The sequence below is a fragment of the Myotis brandtii genome, unplaced genomic scaffold (assembly GCF_000412655.1).
Source record: "Myotis brandtii unplaced genomic scaffold, ASM41265v1 scaffold525, whole genome shotgun sequence".
Classification (NCBI taxonomy): domain Eukaryota; kingdom Metazoa; phylum Chordata; class Mammalia; order Chiroptera; family Vespertilionidae; genus Myotis; species Myotis brandtii.
The window spans coordinates 2582356-2602970 of record NW_005369915.1 but is presented as its reverse complement, the minus strand read 5'-3'; the positions used below and the strand labels follow the sequence as shown (position 1 = coordinate 2602970).

Below are 20615 nucleotides of genomic sequence, written 5' to 3'. Positions count from 1 at the left end.
AGTGTCGTTGCAGAGCCGCCCCCATGCTGCGCTTCCCGACCTGCTTCCCGTCCTTCCGGGTGGTGGGAGAGAAGCAGCTGCCGCAGGAGGTCGTGTTCCTGGTCTGGTCCCCCAAGCGGGACCTCATCGCTCTGGCCAACACCGCGGGCGAGGTGAGTGAGCCGCCGCCGGCGCCCCAGCCTCAGTCTCCCCTCCGCGGGCTGGGCGCGCCACCTGCCCACCCCTCTCCCTTCCCGGCCGCTGTAAACTTCAGGTGAAAGTCTAAGGGACCGTGTACGGGAAAGACAATGTATATGCTTATTTTACGTATTTTGTGGCTAAAATAAGTTCTCACACAATCACACAGTCCTGCCTGCCCGTCTCTTTGGGTCATTTATTTGCGAACTGGGCTTTTGAGAAGCCCATCATGTGCCACTCACCCATAGGAGTAGGTCCACGGACCCTTCCCAAGTTCGCTTGCAGTTGAGTAGCAGAAGGAAGATGCGTTATTGTCAGACTTTAGCTGCAGATGTGCATGCGTGCACCTGCCCCAGAGGATGTGTTCAAGCATTTATATGTTTTTGCCCACGTTTTGTATTATGTGCTGGATCGCCGCCGCCCGTTAGAAACACCTTTAAAACAAGGGAGTGAAGTCTCCCTGGATTCCTGGTGGGAGGTGCGTGAGTGCTGACAGCATGTCTGGTTGACAGGATATTCATGAGCTGCATCCTGGCTGTACCCAACCTTCTGCTGAGAGGGCTCATTATCTGGCAGCCATGTTGTAAGGGAACCTTCACCTGCGTACGCGTCCTCCTCTGGCCTTTTGGCAGGTGTCCTGGCCAGGTGAGGCTTGTGTTGTGTGCAGCAAGCTTGGTAAGTGGATGTAAGGAGGACTTAGGAGCCAGGGAGACTTAGCATTGGGGGCTACATCGCTGCGTTGGCTGCCCTGCCCTTGTCTCCAGGGTACTGATGTCTGCTTTCTCAAGGACCTCCCTCCCTCCTCTGCCAGGGAGCTTTGATGATGTCATTGCTTCGGAGAGGAGCGCAGGTAGTACAGCCACAGCAGGAGGGGGAGAGAGGTTTTAGGGACGCCAGTGCAATCAGATGGGTAGATGTACTAGTGGGCACTTGTTGCTGCTATTGTCTCAGTGAGAAGAGGGGTGCTGTTCAGGAGTGAGGGTGGAATGTTAGAAGTTTGAGGAGAAAAGAGAGGTGAGAAAAAGCCGACAAGGCAAGTGGACTAGGGAAACCTAATGGGATTGCTGGTCGGAGCCACACGAAATTAAGGGAAACTCGTGAGCATGGTTGTGTGTCTCTGCTGTTCTTTTGGCTACCCGGGTGCAGACATGGTTGGGTTTAACCAAGGATGTTGTTTTGCAAGTCTGACAAAGCAAGAGAGGTGCAAGGGAAGTATATGCAAGACTGTAATGATGAACCTTGGGTTCTAACCTGATTAAGTAGGGAAGTGAGGGCGTGTGTGGAGTGAGGGACACTGAATAGGTGGTAGAATCCATGGATTGCATGCCTTGGTGAGGTTGAAGAATCAAAGCCGGGTGTAAGTAGGGATGAGCTGGAAAGAGAGAGGCAGGGATGGAAAGGGGAAGGTTTGAAACTGAGCTTGTTGGAGCATTTGTAGCTTTTGGTAATGACAGGGTCAAAGGTGTGGTCCTGGGAGTTCCTGAGGTGAGGTGGAAGATGTGATCATTGTAGCACAGGTAGTTGAGAACTGAAAAGCTCTTGAAATTACTAACAATGAGGATGAGAAAGTGGTGTTGGAAAGTAAGAGTGAGCCAGGCAGGAGTCCACACCTTCCAGGAATGAGAGGAATGGGGTCTCTAGATCAGCGGTCGCCAACTGGTGGTCCGTGGACCACTAGTGGTCCGTGAGGTCTGAAAGGTTGGCCACCACTGCTCTAGATGACTGCAATTAAAGAGAGATAGAGGGTGATCTGGTCTGACTGCATAAAATTAAAAGTTAGAGTACTTTGACGAAGAGAAGAAAAATCATCCAGAAATGGTATTGAGCATCAAGGATGAAACCTACTTCATCTCCTAGCCCAGCAGTAGTACAGGGGATGCAGGAAGTCAAATGGCCGCCACCTGGGAATCCTGCAGGGAAGCAGTGTCCTCAGGTGAGAAGCACATTTGAGAGAAGAGAACGAATTCCAGAGGGAGCAGAGCAAGGGTTTCGGAAGTAAGGAATGGCAGAGATGCTCAGGAAAGAGCATTGAGTCTGGGGGATGAGCGATTCCTTGAGGGGCTTGGCTTTCCAGTAGGGGTCGATGTCACTGGGAGTGAGGGACTCCATGAGATGAGGCAGGGAGTGGTAAAGCTGTGAATGTGGGATACCAAGAAGGTGTGGCAGGGTCCAGGAACACACACAGTTCTACCTTTTCTTCCTTATTCTCAATGGTTGTTTGGTTTATGTAGAGGATGGAGTAGGGACCATCTTATTTTTGAAGTACAAGGAACTCGGGTATCATCTTGACCCTCCAAGATGGGAACTTACTCGTATGGAAAAGGAAAGTTAGAATGGCTACGTGACTTGCCCAAGATCCATGGCCAGTTGAGTGGCATGGCTGAAGTTAGATCCCAAGTTGTCTGATTCCAAGTTTGCCGTTATTTATATCACTCCTACCTTTCTAGTGCTATTTGTGATTCTTTTTTTTTTTTTTTCATTATCTTCTTGGACAACCTTATTCTTTTCCAAAAGACAAGTTTTCTGTTGACATAAAGATAGGAAAATGGGCAGAGTATGGGGTTAAATTAGACCTGTTCCACCTATTTTGAAAATGCCTTAAGTTCGTTCAAACACTTGTCTTCGTTCTTCTGGTAGCTAAATATACTCAAGATAATTTAAAAATAGTGGGGATCTAGGTTTATTTTATTTTTGGAAATGGATTCTTATGTTCTGCCATTATGTCTGTTTTGTCCTAGGTTTTACTTCATCGACTTGCAAGTTTTCACCGAGTTTGGAGTTTTCCACCAAATGAAAATACAGGAAAGGAAGTGACCTGCCTGGCTTGGAGACCAGATGGCAAACGTAATGATCGTGTTATAAAAAATACGTTTTTATTATTCGCAGAGTATTCTTTAAAGAAAGCTTAACACCGAAAGAATTTACTGTTCTCATTATATACTAGAATTTTGAATACCAGTTTGGGAAATTAGTTTTTAAGAATGTTTTAAACTGTTTTATTAGAACTTAAATTAATTCTACCATCTTGTTTCTCCAAAATAAAATCTGACTTCTTGGTGAAGGTAACTCTAAAATGAAATTTGGTAGAATATACAAAATACTTTGGTTTTATTCTCTTCGTTGTCTTGTCCTGCACAATTTGGCCCAAACTTCACCTACCGCTCTCTGGTCAGTTCAGTGCCATCGTGGCTCTTTTTCCCCCAAAATGTTTCTTAGCCTTAAATGGATGGCTCATCATTATTCTCTCTGCATGTATGCTTGCCTCACCCAAAGGACTGTCACCTTTGACCTCATTGATTCTATTTCTGTATGATTTTTTTCCTCCAGGTGTCCTTTATTTTGTAGTTTGTATATTCTAGCTGGCAGTGGCTCTGCAGACTGAACCCTTCTCTCTCATGTGTTGTGTTTACAATGGACAGTTGTTATTTAAACTGTTGTACACGTACAGTCAGTACAGTAAAATTCTGTAAATCATTGCCTAAAGTTCATCGGTAATCATTGGTGCTTTAAAAAAAAACAACACGGAACTGTTTTTGTAAACTCTTTTGTACCCTTCATTAATTTTTTTCTAGCTAAATATAAATAATGTAAAAATGCCCTGAAAGCCCATTACTTACAGATAACTATTTTTATCTGTACTCATTTAGCTCAGCTGTTGTTTTATCTTTTATTTTTTTTAAAAAAGTAGCCCTCCAGCGTGACTCAGTGATTGAGTGAGCATTGACCAGGAGGTCACGGTTCGATTCCCGGTCAGGGCACATGCCCAGGTTGTGGGCTCAATCCCCAGTAGGGGGCATGCAGGAGGCAGCCAATCAATGATTCTCTCTCATCATTGATGTTTCTCTCTCTCTCCCTCTCCCTTCCTCTCTGAAATCAATAAAAAAATATATATTTTAAAAAGTACATATAAAATTAGAGGACTTTTGTAAGTAACATCTTGATAGCTTGCAGTATTCATCCAAAAATACCAGGATCTGAAAAATAAATGATGAAAATCAGTGTGTTAAAAAGTATTTAAGTAGATGATATTTTTATCATTAAAAAAGTCTTGTGTTTTTAGGTATTGGTTATTTCAAGATTGCTTTAAATCATTTTAAAGAGGAGGATACTGGGATTGCCTCACATCTAGCCTAGTTGTATGTGTTGGTATACAGTGAAACCCTTAGCCCACTATTCACAGATTCTTAAATTTGATAAGTTAGGAAGATGCCAGTGACTTAGGTAGAGAAAGTGTACTTGATAATTCAGTCGCAGTGATGGCCTTGTTTTCCATTAGGGGTTAGAAACAAAAATGGGAAGCAAAATACTTTCCAAGAACTAAGCAGATGGAAGGAATTGCTTCTTGCCTTTTAGGCATGTTTATGGGACCAGTATGTCTTGGTGATACAACGTTATTGATTGTTAGTCTGTTGAGACCTGGTTTGTATTTTCTGCTTGGCAGCTGGGTTCCAGTTTAGAGGCTTTGATGTGCAAGATGCTAAGTACAGTTCACGAGGAAGTAGTAGATTATTCATGAAAGTTTGAGCATTTGAAAGAAAGCTTAGATAACAGCTTAACTATGTGCAAAGCTGTAATTTAGGTTATAAAACATTATTTAAAGAAAGGATTTTTTAGGTTTAATGATTTCTGTGATCACAATGTATTTAAAACTAGAGGCCTGATGCATGAAATTTGTGCAAAAGTAGGCCTTCCTTTCCCTGACTTCCCTCTGGTACCCGGGACCTGGGCTTCCCTTGCAGCCCTGGCTTTGTCTGGAAGGACATCGGTCTAATTAGCATATTAACGCTTTTATTATTATAGATGAGAGGCCCAGTGCACGACATCATGTACTGGGGTGGGGTCCCTTAGCCCAGCCTGTGCCTTCTCGCAGTCTGGGATCCCTCGGGGGAGCGGGCCTAAGCCAGCAGGTGGACATCCCCCAAGGGGTCCTTAGTGCTGCGGCAGGCAGGGGAGGCTCCTGCCACTACTGCTGCATTGCCAGCCTGTGGGCTGGGTTTCTGGCTGAGCAGCGCTGCCCCTGTGGGAGTGCACTGACCACCAGGGGGCAGTTCCTGCGTTGAGCGTCTGCCCCCTGGTGGTCAGTGTGCATCATAGCGATTGGTCGTTCCACCATACAGTCAATTTGCATATTAGGGTTTTATTATATAGGTTAATAAAACTGGGCAAGAAGTGAAATACCCATTTATTTTTCTTGAGTGTTACACTAATTTTTTCTGATGATATCTTTTTCTTTTAGTTTTGGCCTTTGCTCTTGCTGACACCAAGAAAATTGTTTTGTGTGATGTGGAAAAACCTGAAAGCTTGCACTCCTTTTCTGTGGAGGCCCCAGTTTCTTGTATGCATTGGATGGAGGTGACTGCAGAAAGCAGGTAAAGTAATTCAAAAGGAAAAAAAAGAAAAACCCCAGTAGTCACAATAGGATGGAATTCGTGAAATTTTCATTTTTTAAAATGGGTACTTAGGGATATCTATATGTTAACACATTGCGGACCGGTAGTTATTGCTAGCTTTACCCAGTGTCCAGATAAGTTTCTATTGAACGAGTACAAAAAATGTTTTACATACAGTAAATGTTAAAGGCACGCTTTAAAATTAAATACCCATTGCATTTTGTATTTATTATATGTTCTTACAAGCTAATATCTTTTTAAGGTATGATACTTTGTAAAACACTGTGTAATATGAAGCGAGAATTCTCATGATCCATCTGCAATGTGTTAAGTATGTGTACATTGCATTTAACTTTTGTATTTTTAAGTTTATCAAGATAAACATTCTTTTATGCTTTGTTAGATTTTTTTTTTTCTTCTAAAAAAAATCTGGTTCTTTATGGAGCAGGAATGTTTGAATATCCAAGCTTTTTCTTTTTAGTTATTTTTGTAGTTTGCATTATTGCTCTATATTTTCAAGTAATAACAATTAAAATGGCTGGTTCGCACATTGAGGTTCTGGTTTGCTTTTCACTATTTATTTCCTCGAAAGCTTTGGTTTTTTTTTGTGCCTTAGTAAATATTCTTAGAGTATGAAAAGTGCTGAATGGAGCATTCTGTTTGATGTTACACGGCTTCTTTCTGTGTCCATTGTCCCCAGTAATTTCCTTATTTTATGGAAATAATTTTGTCTTAATCTCTGTAGTCAGTAATAACCAGTAAAAATGGCCTAAAGGATCAGTGGGTTTAGGGAATACTGAAAATAAAAGCTTTTTTGAGTAAATGTGATAATTTTCTTTCCATTAGCGTTTCCTTTCTAATTAAGTTTTAAATTAATATCAAATTAATTTGTAAAATCTGAATATTAATTGACAGCTTTCCTAAGGGAGACTTGTAAAGAATTGGATACCAAGGGTCTAGCCTGGAGTTTGAAATTCATTGTAGATAAAACAGAGTGATTAATCTGTCATCAGATAATCAAGAGTGACTAAGGGTCATGTGGGTTAGCAGAAGGTTAGAGGAGCAGAGTATACTATGTAAGTTCTACGCCAGACTAGTTAGCTGCTAAGTGTATTTCTAACATACTTTCTACAAATAGTTTAGATATGTTTTATGGAGATTCCAGGGTCTCTTGGGATACCTAGTTTGTGTTAAAGTGGGGAAAAATTCTTCCCAAATCACCATTTTTTTTTTTTTTTACCTTCTCATTTATTTCCAACCTTATTTGGGGTAGAATTGAGGGGAAAAGGGGGGTAAAAAAGACTGTTTCAAAATGCATCGTGTCATCTTATATACCTGCTGGGTTGTCAAATCTCCAAATGTAAATAAGCCATAGGACTCATAATTAAATGATAAAATAATTATAGTGTTCTTTAAAAGTACTCTCCTATTCAGGTTTAGTGACGGTTCTTAGATGAGAGTTAAGGAATCATTCATCTCAGTCAGTATCTAATACTAACCACATATGAGTATATTTTATATGCTGAGATAATTGGTTTTTTTTTTAAAATATATTTTATTGATTTTTTACAGAGAGGAAGGGAGAGAGATAGAGAGTTAGAAACATCGATGAGAGAGAAACATCGATCAGCTGCCTCCTGCACATCTCCTACTGGGGATGTGCCCGCAACCCAGGTACATGCCCTTGACCGGAATCGAACCTGGGACCTTTCAGTCCACAAGCCGACGCTCTATCCACTGAGCCAAACCGGTTTCGGCGAGATAATTGTTTTTTAATATTTGTTCCACTAAATGTAAAGTGGCCAGACTGATTTTTTTTGCAGAAATAAACCCTTTTGTAAATCAAGAATTTCCTACGGATTTTCTGCTCTTCTGCTTCTTGTTTGTGATTGTTATGACTTTTTTACAATGGTAAAAATATGTGTGGCATTTATTTACTTGGTAACGTATAATGTATAAAACTGGGTATTTAAAAAAACTAGTATATTTTTAAATGGAAAGAGAAGTAAAATCTTTGGTGCTTTTATAATACTTGTTTTTCTGTTTTTTAGTGTTCTAACATCCTTTTATAATGCTGAAGATGAATCAAATCTTCTCTTACCTAAATTACCTACATTGCCAAAAAAGTAAGTATCAGAGTTTAATTTCATTGGAATTAATCTTACAGATTTCTGTCGACTTTTAACACTGTGACAATTATCTCATTTGTTTTAAAAAATATATTTCTAGTAAGAGTATTTTTTACCCCAATCTCTGTTTTTCTCTAGTTATAGCAACACCTCAAAAATATTTAGGTAAGGCATGACTTTTTTGTTTTCAAGTAAGATAATCTTTTTATTATCTGAAGGATATAGTTGAAAAATAACCCAATTATTTTTATATTCTAGTGAAGAAAATTCTGATGAAATTATTAAGCTTTTGGGAGATGTCAGGTAAATTTTGCACATATCTTAAATAACAAGTCTAATTTATTAAAGTTGATATTTGGTATTTGAGGCAGTTTTCAGAGTTTCAAGGGCAATTCCTTTATTTGTGATTATTTTATTTCTGACAAATACCTCTGAACAATATACAGACATTAATATGTATTGTTTACTTGTTTTTATTGTGTGGTCTTTGATTGTGACAAGCTTAACAATATTATAATGTACCTTTGTTTCTTTCAATAAGAAGCAAGAGAGGATTGAGGTACTAGAGTTTCTAAAATTTAAACTTAAATATATTTAAGTTCTTTAAGCTTGCTTGTTCAGTATCATAGCATAAGAGCCATGATAAAACTGATGGCACTTTGTATTAGCTGGAAAAAGGATTGTTTTGTTATTGAGAGTATACAAATGTAATCGTCAAAATAATTGATGCTTATTTTACTGTAAACTGATGTTTTTTAGGCTAGAAAAAATTGATGTTCTTTTGAAATAATGCATTGAGGCTGATGTGATTGAATATTGAGTATTAGTGAATTTGTTTCATGTTTCATTTCCCCCACAGGGGAGCTTTAGCATGCAGATTGTATGAGAGCAGGAACAATTTATATCTTAGTTTAAGAACTGCATCTTCCCTGTTGTCCTCAGCTTGTTGCATTATTTTTAATTAGGCTTAATATTCTTGTCCTTGGAGGAAGCTCTGGTTTTATTGAACTTTATGCTTATGGAATGTTCAAAATTGCCCGAGTCACAGGGGTAAGTTTTCCTTTAATTTTTTCTATAGTGTTTATCTTAGAATATAGCAGCTAACTGATTTACGAAAAAGAATAAAACACAAAATTATTTGTTCTTAAATGTTAATAGGACTCTTCCCTAAGTTCAAAATAGTGTTATGATGTCTGTGAAGATATGGAACTATTGGTGGCATTAGTCAAGTTTTTCTTTTTAACAGAAAGGTTGATAGGACACGCTTGATTGTGATTTAATGTTCTAGCCTTGCGGTGGGTTAGAGCTCCAATTTGTGATAGGAATGTGATGCAAGTCGTCGGAAGCTCAGTACTGAGTCTCCGTGGTGCCATGGTTGCTAAGTCTCCGTCTTCCCCCGTAGCTTTTCCCCCTTCGTAGCTTAATCATCTTCTTGAAAATATTGTAGACTCTGTCAAATATGTTGGTTCTCCAACACTAAATTTGGGGACCCTTGATATCGGTATGCGAGTGTCCATTGTTGTGTCCTTCCTCGTCCTTGCATCTAGGCGGATGGCTACACAGGTGTGGCAGGAGTCAGGCAACGTGTTTCTGCTGTTTAGACCTCTGTGAATGTTTGCCTTCTGTCTTGTAAGCGATGCAGTCTAGCAGTAATACTAAGTATGCTGGGGGATTTGACTGTCTTACAGATTGTTGGTACTTGTCTTGCGTTGTGTTTATCAAGTGATTTGAAATCATTATCCGTAGTCACAGAGGTCTCTGCCACTGGTGTTTCAGAAGTTTCATACTTTCAGGTGAGTATCGAAACCTGACAGCAGAGAGTAAATCTGTTTTTAAAAGGTTTTATAGGTTTTTATTGTCCATATCATCCAAATGGTTCTTAAAACAAAAAAGCAAACAATTGACTTGGGGCTTCTAAATCTTACATGTGGAATCTATATATATAAAAGCCTAAGCGACTGGCCAGTAGCTATAACAAGCACTGACCACCAGGGGACAGATGCTCAACGCAGGAGCTGCCAAGCTGTGGTGACTTGGTAGCTGCAGTTCTCAGGTGATGCACCCGGAACCAGAGAGGAGGGAGCCTGATTCCGGGGTGCGTCACCTGAGAACCGCCCTCTCGCAATCCGGGACCTCTTGGGGGGTGTCGGAGAGCTGGTTTCGGCCTGATCCCTGCAGGCCAGGCCGAGGAACCCCATGCACTGGGCCTCTAGTAGTATTATAAAAACCTGTGTAGAGGGGATTGCTAACCAAGGGACGGTGAGCAATGCACACTTAAACACGGCAGAGTAGAAAATCCTCAAGTTTGCCCTGGCTGGTGTGGCTCAGTTGGTTGAGCATCATCCCATGCACTGAGGCCACTGGTTTAGTTCCTGGTATGATTCCCATTAGGGGCACATGCCCAGGTTGCCGGCTCGATCCCTAGCAAGGGGCATGCAGGAGGCAGCCAATTGATGTTTCTCTCTCTCTCCCCCTTCCCCTTTCTCTCACTTTAAAATCAATAAAAACATATTTAAAAACAAAATCCTAAGGTTTTCTGATACTCTTAAAACTTTTGGGCTCAAAAGGAGAATTCTGACATAGTCTTTCTGATGATACAGAGTTAGATCTTGACTCTTCTGAATTATAGGATTTTGTTTTTTGAACTGGGAGGTACTGCTTTATTTTTTATTTTTATTTACTTTTATTTTTATTTTTTTAAAATATATTGAAACATCCATCAGCTGCCTCCTGCACTCCCCCCACTGGGGATGTGCCCGCAACCAAGGTACAGGCCCTTGACCGGAATCGAACCTGGGACCCTTCAGTCCACTGGCCAACGCTCTATCCACTGAGCCAAACCAGCTAGGGCCTGCTTTATTTTTTAAAAAGTTTTTTTTTTTTACGTGAGGTATAATTGGCATATAACATTAGTTTCAGGTGTACAACATAATAATTTGGTATTTATGCACACTGCGAAATGATCACAATAAGTCTGGTTATCATCCATTATATATACAAAGTTATACAAATATATATATATTTTTCTTGTAATGAGATTTTTTTAAAGTTTACTCTCTTGCACTATAATGTTATTGACTATAGTCACCATGCTTTGCATTAAGTCCCCATGATTTATTCATTTTGTAACTGGAAGTTTGTACCAGGGGAGGACTGATTTATCTTTTTTAAAAGAAGTGTGAAAAAGGTAAAGGGATTAAGAAATACAAATTGGCCATCAAAAATAGTCATGGGGATGTAAAGTACAACATAGTGAATATAGTCAATAATATTGTGGTAACTCTGCATGATGTCAGGTGGGTACTAGACTTATTGGGGTAATTACTTCGTAAGTTATGTAAATATGTAACCAGCCCTAGCTGGTTTGGCTCAGTGGATAGAGCATTGGCTTCGGACTGAAGGGTCCCGGGTTCGATTTCGGTCAAGGGCACATGCCAGGGTTGTTTGCTCAATCTCCAGTAGGGGGTGTGCAGGAGGCAGCCGATCAATGATTCTCTCATCATTATTTCTATTTCTCTCTCCCTCTCCCTTTCTCTCCGAAATCAATACAAATATATTTAAATAAATAAATAAATATGTAACCACTATGCTATATATCTGAAACTAATGTAATATTGAATGTCAGCTGTAATTAAAAAATACTTAAAAGGTTTTTAAAAATTTTTTTTTAAATAAGTGCATCTAATTGTGACTCACTTTATTATTTTGATTTTGCAGCTTGAAACCAATCTATTGTACTCTTTCTTACCTGAAGTAACTCGGATGGCCAGAAAGTTTACTCACATTTCAGCTCTTTTGCAGGTATTTATTTATAGCTTGTTTTATGTGAATATTTACTATAAGTTTCTAATGTTCTATAAATAACAAACTTGAAAATTTTATTTTGTAAAGCTAACTATCTGTAGTAGAGGTATCTAGTCTGATAGATAATCTTACAATATCCATTAAAGCAAGAAAAAGAAATGTAATAGAAAATCTCCTATCCATCTCTATTTCTCCAAAAAAAGAGAAAAAAGTAGTTTAAATCGTTTTAAATATTCCCAGAAATAAAATAATATCTTGGAATTTTTAAAGTTTTACTGTAAAGAAAGTATTATGGAAAACAGTCATCTTATCAGTTAGCTTTGGTACTTAATAGCCCCTGATTCTGTAGGTTGGTGTCTTAGTCGACAGTTCAGTCTGGGCTCAGATGGGAGGTTCTGTTGATGAGGACCAGGTTCAGCTAATCTCGGCTGGGCTTGGTCTTGCATTGGGTAGTCAGCTGGCTGATCTAGGTGCCCCTTAGCTGTGATGGTTTGTCTATGCTCCACCTTCTCATCTCACAGCGGGCTAGCCAGGCTTGTCCATGAAGTGGTGGCAGTGGCAGGGGTGTCAGTGCAAGAGGAGGTGTACAAAGCCCTTGGACCCACAGTGTCACTTCTGCTTTGTGTTGGTCACAGCAAGGCACAAGGCCAGATTTAAGGGCTGGAGACATCCACTCTGTCTGGATAGAGGAGCAGCTACGTGGAATTGTAGCCTTTTTTTTTTTCTTTTCAGTCTCCCACACTCACTAATTGACTTGATGTCAAAGATTTCGGGGTGCCGAAACTGGTTTGGCTCAGTGGATAGGGCGTCGGCCTGCGGACTGAAAGGTCCCAGGTTTGATTACTGTCAAGGGCATGTACCTTGGTTGCGGGCATATCCCCAGTAGGAGATGTGCAGGAGGCAGCTGATCGATGTTTCTCTCTCATCGAGTTTCTAACTCTCTATCCCTGTCCTCTCTGTAAAAAATCAATAAAATATATTAAAAAAAAAAAAAAGATTTCGGGAGATCAAAATCTTTTTAAAGATCCTGTTTGAAAATTGAATAGCTGACCAAACCAGCATTTTGACAGTTTGTGTATGTAAGACATACATGTCAAAAGCTGGAGGACATTTGTTTTACCAGATAAAAACTTAATTTAGGAATGTTTGGTAGTTAAGTGATTACCAGATGTTAGCTGCAGTCTTTTTCTCTGGCTTAACTGAGTTAAAAGTGATTGAAAGTAAATTCTGGATTTCTTTGAGACAATGGACAGTAAGAAGCACACGTTATTTAGTTAGCATATTGAGTTAAATACTTTTTACCCTATTGACATTTTCTTCTTTTTGTTAATAGTATGTAAATTTGTCACTAACATGTATGTGTGAAGCCTGGGAAGAAATACTGATGCAGATGGATTCTCGTCTCACCAAGTTTGTGCAGGTAACGTGCCTGAGCCTCCCACACAGTGAAGAATGCTTGATGTCCTTATTCACGTTACAAGGTGCATGAGAAAAATCGGTCTGATTTGAAAAAGGCTAAGATCAGGTTTTCTTTCAGATGTCTTGGTTTAACCTCAGGTTATTTTCTCAAAGAGAAAGGACTGTCTTCCCATTGCATAGCTTAGGTGGGGACAGGATGGTGAAGTGGGGCAGGTGGGGCTTGGGGAATAAGGACAGCTGTTGGAAGAGCTGATTGGCTGTTTCCCAGTAACTGACAGGTACATAATCCATTTGAAGGAAGGTTAAGGAAAAGGAAGGGAGTCATGCGCCTGTAATTTTGAATCAATATGCTTATAATTTAAAACCTATGTATAATTTTATCCATTTCGTTTAGGAAAAGAACACAACCACATCAGTGCAAGATGAATTCATGCACTTGCTGTTGTGGGGGAAAGCTAGGTAATAAACTCATGTTTGGTACTTCTGCTTTTTCTTCTTTTTTAAAGTAATTTTTTATTTCAAAAAATATTAATTGTAAAAATATTTTAAAATTCTGGCACACAAGAACAAAAGATAGTATATATGTTTTTCTAGGCTTTTCTCTGCACATATACATTTTTATGTAAATGTGATCATTTTGTATGTGTATAATATATATTATATATGTATTTTTAAATGTATAAAAATTTAACAGTTTTTATATAGCCAAATTAATTTTTTCCTTAGCATTATTCTTAAATAGTTATGCCTTAGCATTATTCTTAAAAAGACTTTTCCCATCTTAAGAGTATTCAAAGATTGATTTGTGTTTTCTTCTGTTTTTTTTTTTTTTATGGTTTATCTTTTATTTCATTTACATGTCCCAGGTGTGATTTTTTGGTTATATGTGTATTACACCTCCTCACTGCTTTGAAATGCCACTTTAGCATATAGTACCTTCTCATATACGCTTCAGTCCGTTTCTGGACTTTATTGTTTCCTTTTACCAGTACAGCAGATGCTTGATTTTTGCTGGGCTGTTTCTTTTTGTTTATTTTGTTTAAAAACCTTGTTTATTATTTTAAATTTAAAAGGTTTAAGACTTAAAAACAATTTCTTTTTCATTGTAGTGCTGAACTTCAGACCCTCTTAATGAACCAGTTAACAGTGAAGGTGTGTGTGGTTAAAGTGTCTCTGTGTTTCAGTGGCTATGAACACAGTTTTAATTTTTTATTTTTTTAGAATGGCATATTGTATCTTGCTTGCATATTAAATATATTTTCTTCTCTTAATTAGGGCTTAAAAAAGCTTGGCCAGTCTATAGAGTCCTCATATTCCAGTATACAAAAATTGGTTATAAGTCACTTACAGAGGTATGAAGGTTTTGTAGAATTCTTTGGTATTGCATTTGCACGTACTGGGTGTTGGTCTTCTTTCTACAGCCTTCTCATCATCATCCGTCATTCTTCTTTTGAGCCTTTTTTAGTGAAAATGACTGCATTGGTATTTGAGGCGAATCTTGGAGTACCCAAAATATAAGAAATCAGTCCTGTAATTCTGCTTTATGAACTTGTTTTCCAACATCTTTTCACTGGGCTAGGCCCTGGCTGGGCTGTTTCCTCACCCAACAATGAGGCATATTTTGAATAGGGCATATACCCCTTTTTTGAGCAGTGAATTTAAGTATGTTTGTGTATCATTTTTAAGTTAACAAAGCTTGTTACGTACTTTTGCATTTAATACCTTGGAAAGGTGTTGATTAGATGACCCTCGTTTTACATAAGAAGAAACAAGTTCAGAATGGTCATGGCTGGTCCAGCGTTACCAAATGTCAGAGCTGGACTTTCTCCCTGATCTCCGAGTCCCTGCTGCTGCTCTCCACAGCCTCTCAGCGAATCAGTGGACAGGCGGATGCACGTGCTCAGTGTTTGACTTAAATTTTGATAAATCCCTTTATGCTGAGTCCCCTAATCCTTCATCACCTTTTCCTTGGATCCCTGCAAGTACCCTTTGGACTAGTCTTCTCCAGTCTGCACCGTGCCCCTCAAACATATCCCCCGTGGCGGGTCTGAATATTTAGGAATGTTCAAGCAAGGTAAACGTTCAAGGAACATGGGCCTGATCATGTTACTCCTGCTTAAAAACTTCCAGTGCCTTCTCATTCCCAAGGCCTTCACACACCTGCCTCTGCTGCACCCACACTGATGGCCTCAAACTTGATATTTTTTTCTCCTCCCTAATGCTTTCATGCATCACTTTCTGGAACATTCCAGCCTGCTTTTCAGTTGGCACTCTTTAGCTCTTAGGCTTGTTCAGAGAGGCCTACCCTTATCCCCCAGGTTAGATTAGTTTCTTCTGTTACACTGCACCGTGTGCATTTCCTTCAAGGCATTTATGTGGTTGGAGTGATGGAATGTCTGATTGTGTGGTAATCGCCATCTTCCCTATTAGACTGTTGGTGCCACGGGGACCTTTTCGCTTTTTTCGCCATTATGTTCCCACAGAGTCTAGCACAGTGCCTGTCCTAAATAAAGTTGGAGCTTAATAAATGCTTGCTGAATTTTAAATACAGAGCTGTTGAACGAACAAGATGATCATATGACTGTCTTAAAAGTGCCAGGAGTAACTGTGGAACAGGATTTGATTTTCTTGCAAAATTTAATCATCTTGGTCATGTTCTCATCTCAGCAGTTGATGACCAGATGATTCTGCTCAGTTTTTAGTGATAATTTTGAGAAAGAATTATTTCTCTTAGAAAAAAAAATTTAAGTTACTTCCAGTTTTTATTTCTGAATATTCAGGAACGTTCAAGCTAGGTAGTAACTGCCTGCCACCTTGCTGATGGTAATGAAGCTAATTTATTTCTGCTCCGTTTTAGTGGCTCAGAGTCTTTATTATACCATCTGAGTGAACTGAAAGGAATGGCTTCATGGAAACAGAAATATGAACCTCTTGGATTAGATGCTGCGGGTATTGAAGGTAGTAATTTCATTTTCCAACAGAGTGCATTAAACACACTTTACTTACCTGACAAATGATATTTATTTATTTCCTTTTAGATGCTATTACTGCTGTGGGCTCTTTCATACTCAAGGCAAATGAACTTCTGCAGTAAGTATTGGGGATACCTGGCATCACTGACCTCACACTGTTTCCCCTTTCGCTTACAAATAAGAACCTGGCAAATTGTCTTGATTTTCTTAAAACCAGTTTTAAAGTTTTTGTGAAAATTATGCCTTGATTAAAATCAGCCGATAACACAGTGGTCTCATAACATAAAGCAGTATTGTCCTGTCCCCCTATCCTTACCCCGGCCCTGTCTCCGGGACCTTTTTGCTCTTTATAAGTGCTGCTATTTTTAGTTCGTCTGTAGGTTACCTCCATATTTCTAAACTGTATTGATGGTTAGAGAACTTTTTTCCTTAACAAAGGAACTTTTTTTCTCTTTTTTTTCTTTTTGCTGCCGGAGAGTTTTGATCATAGGTTTTACTGGGTATGGAAAGGTTAATGATAATGACCCACCTCTCCAGCACTGTTATGAGGCTTGGAAGGGCTTCTGAGGTTTAGGAATGAAACATGCAGTATTATTTGCTTAGAGTAATTATCTTATAGGTGGAAGCTTAAAGAGATTTTTAAAATGATATATATTCAGAAACAGTTTCATCAACATGAAGGTGACTTCCACTTCTAATAGTTCATTATGGGGGGTACATTTGTGTTAAGCACGAGGAAATTCAATTCTTGTGATTCGTTATTGTAAGGACAAAAATACGAACTTCCAAAAATAATATTCAGTGATATCGGAGGTGGTGACAGTACAGATTTATAATAATTTTCTGTTGGGGGTTGATGTTTTTTCTTTCTGACCATTTTTTTTTTAAAACGAATAATGCTGAAACCTGATTTTTTTTTTCTTGTTTCTTTTACTTGCCACGTTAGAAAAGGATTTCATGCTTTTACTGAATGCTAGGAGAGACTATTACATTTGTGGCAAGGCTGTTATAACCAGTTAGAATAGGAGTTATTTGTTTTATTTTTGAAAAGAATCAGGATTTGCTCTTTTGAAATTTTATTTTTAGGGGTGTGTGTGTGTGATTTGTAAAATCTGTTCTAAAGGCTTACATGTCATCAGATAGGATATAACAGGACAGTAAGGATTATTATATGCCACAGTGAAAAATGTTACATGAACCTATGTAATAATTTCATTTTTGATATATTTTTATCTCTTTAGAGTTATAGATAGCAGTATGAAAAACTTCAAAGCATTTTTTCGGTGGCTCTATGTGGGTAAGTTAAAGCATTCTTGTTATTCTCACACTTTTGTTTTTAAACTGTAGCAATATCAAGCTAGAATATTTACTTTAGTAAAATTGCAAATACCTATAAAAGTAGAGAGAATAGTATAAATGAACCCCCTTTACCCTTCATCCAGTTTCAGCTGTTTTCAACACATGGCCAGTCTTATTTCTTTATACATCCATCCACCCCCACATCCTCTCAGATGTAACTTGTAGCATTGGTTATCTCTGTCGCTCACTGATAATTAGCCTTTGTTTAATGTATTTTTTAAACCTTATTCAAGGATATGTTTTTATTGATTTTTGGAGAGAGAGAGAGAGAGAGAGAGAGAGAGAGAGAGGCGAAGGGGAGGAGAGAGGGAAGGTGGTAGAGGGAGAGAAACATTGATGAGAGAGAGAATCATCAGTCAGTTGCCTCCCATATGCACCTGGACCGGAGATCAAACCCACAACCTGGGAATGTGCCTTGACTAGTCATCAAATCTGTGACCCTTGATGCTCGGGATGACGCTCCAGCCCACTGAGCAATACCAGCCAGGGCTAATTAACCATTTTTTTTTTTTACCTTGTTTAACCCCTTAGGTTAAAATAACATTTTTGAGCCCAGCCAGCATGGCTCAGTAGTTGAGCATTGATCTATGAACCATGAGTTCATGGACGATTCCCAGCAGGGCACATGCCCAGGTTGCAGGCTCAATCCCCAGTAGGGGGCATGTAGGAAGCAGCCAGTCAATGATTCTCTCTCATCATTGATGTTTCTTTCTCTCCCTCTCCTTTGCTCTATGAAATTAATAAAAAGGTATTAAAAATTTTTTTTAATACCTGTTATATATTAGGCATTGTTAGGTGTTAGAATTAATAGAGAGAAAAATAAGACACAGCCTCTGCCCTGAGTAGCTTATCTCCTGTTTTATACTTTGGTTTTCTGTCTCTAGATCTATGCAGTCCATATGGTAGCCACTAGCCACATGCAGCTATTTAAATTAGTTGAAGTTATATAAAATTTTATATTCAGTTCCTTTGTCATGCTAGACCAGTGATGGCGAACCTGTGACACGCGTGTCAGAAGTGACACGTGAACTCATTTTTTTGGTTGATTTTTCTCTGTTAAATGGCATTTAAATATATAAAATAAATATCAAAAATATAAGTCTTTGTTTTACTATGGTTGCAAATATCAACAAATTTCTATATGTGACACGGCACTAGAGTTAAGTTAGGGTTTTTCAAAATGCTGACACGCCGAGCTCAAAAGGTTCGCCATCACTGTGCTAGACACATCTGAAGTGCTCAGAAGCCACATGGTTAGGGGCTACCGTGTTGGCCAGCACAAACTAGGACATTTCCATCATCACTTCCATTGGACAGTGATGTTGTAGTTAAATAGAATGTGGACACTTCTGGCCTTTTTTTTTTTTTAATCTCTACACGATCTTTGTATTTGTAGGTAATTAACATTCTTATTGATATTAAAAATTTTAATGTTCACTTTACAGCATGTGCATATTTTATTGAGGCCCATTTGTACTGTTATTTTGGTGACCTCTCTTAAAACCTTTGAAGTAATCCAACATACATTTTCTTCCAACATATGCAAAATTTAGTTATAAATAGAATTTATCCTCTGTTTGTTAACAACTGCGCAAACCTTCAATTCTGATATTTGAAAACAAACTTCATACTTGTCAGCCTAATATAATTGCTTTTGATAAAATAATGTGGTCTGCAGATGTTGACATTTATAATTCTTAGATTTTTCTCAAAATCATACCAACGCTAGCCAGGATGGGGAGCCGGAGTGTTTCTCAGGCCAGCCTGTTATTTGATCAGAGTTGTTAATTAGAATGAATTACAGAAAACTTAGAAATAATTTCCTTTTACAGAAGTAGGACTTTGGTTTTACTTATAATTTTTGGAGTAATTTAGGCAACTTACATTCTTATTGCATGTCTCTATGGTAACAAGAAGCGGGATTAGAAGAAGAGTGAATTGCCGCTCAGTCCTCGTTAGAGCAGGACGCTGTGGGAGGCACACTGGTTTGGGCACTGGGGCCTCATGGGAATCTGGCTCTGCCACCTTAGCTCTGTAACCTCGGCTTGCTCTTGTGTAAAATGTCATCCTAGCGAAAGCAGGGACTTCTTTTATACGCCGTGTCCCCAGCACCTGTGCTACGCTCAATAAATAATTTTGGGAAGGACAAATGAATGAATGAGTAGAACTAGAGTATGGCTGGCTTTACCAATAATTTAGAAGTTTGAATTAAAAGTAGTTTTAAAATAATCTGTATTTGCAGAAGCATGTCCAACATGCCTTTTCCTGACCAAACACAAGGAGCACATTCAGACACTGCTAAAGCACAGGCAGCATACTTCATGACTTAGGGGCACGTAACACAGCAAGCACAGTGTGGATGAAGATAGCCACAGATACTAGGCTGTGTAAATAGACGTATATGCACACATACACATGGAGTGTAGTGCATACTCCTTTACGCAGTGAATAAGCCCAAGGGAAAGAAACACGCCTGTGGTATTCTAAGGCTTTGGAGGAAAGGATTACTTGCAGATTTTAAGAGAGGAAACATCACCGGGGTAGAAGGAGGAATCCTAGCAAAAGCAGTCTTAGCACAAGGCAGCAGTTGTATTTGTTTGTCTGGAGTGGCGGTGGGTTGGGCTGAAGGAGCAAATGAAAAATTAGAGTTAAGCATGATTAGCCCAACCATTGGGAACCTAGAAAGAGAAACCAAGTTTAAATTCTTGACCCTTCAGGATTTAAAACATTTTTATTAAACTTACTGGGGTGACATTGGCTAATAAGATTATATATAAGTTTCAGGTGTACAGTTGAACACTCTGTCTTCACTACCCAAAGCCAAGTCTTCCTTCACCATATTTGACCCCCTTTACCCTTCCTGTAGTTTTTAGAAGAAAATAAGTTTTTCTTGGTGAAAAGAGGATGTTGAAAATTGAAAATTTGGTCCAGTGAAACACATTAGTCTTGGAAAAGCATCTATAATTAAAATTATGTTTGTAGTTTTTCTTTAAAGGTAGTTTTTAAATTTATATTTTCAGCAATGTTGAGAATGACAGAAGACCATGTGATTCCCGAGCTGAATAAGGTAGTATATAACAGTATATTTCTCTAATGTGTTATTTATGCCCTGGTGGAGCTCAGCTTTGCTAGTTGTCTTGGTATTCTTATTACACAGTTACTAGAGGCCCGGTGCACAAAAATTTGTGCACTCGGGGGAGAGAGGGGGGGTCCCCCAGCCCGGCCTGTTTCCTCTCGAAGTCTGGGACCCCTCGGGAGATAACGACCTGCTGGCTTAGGCCTGCTCCCGGGTGGCAGAGGGCACGCCCAATCCCTAGGTGCAGCCCCTGGTCAGGCTCAGAGCAGGGCCGATTGGGGAGTTGGGG

The 20615-nt window shown here is 39.1% G+C and overlaps 1 protein-coding gene across 3 annotated transcripts in view; it reads left to right on the top strand.

Moving 5' to 3' along the window:
• The first annotated feature begins 6 nt into the window (after window positions 1-6).
• ANAPC4 (anaphase promoting complex subunit 4) overlaps window positions 7-20615 on the top strand; it is a 33582-nt gene continuing 12973 nt past the window's right edge. For all 3 annotated transcript variants that reach the window (XM_014548899.1, XM_005877660.2, XM_014548900.1), the window contains exons 1-17: window positions 7-152; window positions 2916-3021; window positions 5414-5546; window positions 7619-7693; window positions 7835-7861; window positions 7955-7999; window positions 8662-8746; window positions 9385-9489; window positions 11414-11497; window positions 12834-12920; window positions 13314-13378; window positions 14029-14071; window positions 14195-14271; window positions 15777-15877; window positions 15958-16009; window positions 17133-17188; window positions 20271-20317. In XM_014548899.1, the coding sequence (XP_014404385.1) occupies window positions 24-152; window positions 2916-3021; window positions 5414-5546; window positions 7619-7693; window positions 7835-7861; window positions 7955-7999; window positions 8662-8746; window positions 9385-9489; window positions 11414-11497; window positions 12834-12920; window positions 13314-13378; window positions 14029-14071; window positions 14195-14271; window positions 15777-15877; window positions 15958-16009; window positions 17133-17188; window positions 20271-20317 (1317 nt within the window). In that variant the 5' untranslated portion in view covers window positions 7-23. The remainder of the gene's footprint in view (window positions 153-2915; window positions 3022-5413; window positions 5547-7618; window positions 7694-7834; window positions 7862-7954; window positions 8000-8661; window positions 8747-9384; window positions 9490-11413; window positions 11498-12833; window positions 12921-13313; window positions 13379-14028; window positions 14072-14194; window positions 14272-15776; window positions 15878-15957; window positions 16010-17132; window positions 17189-20270; window positions 20318-20615) is intronic.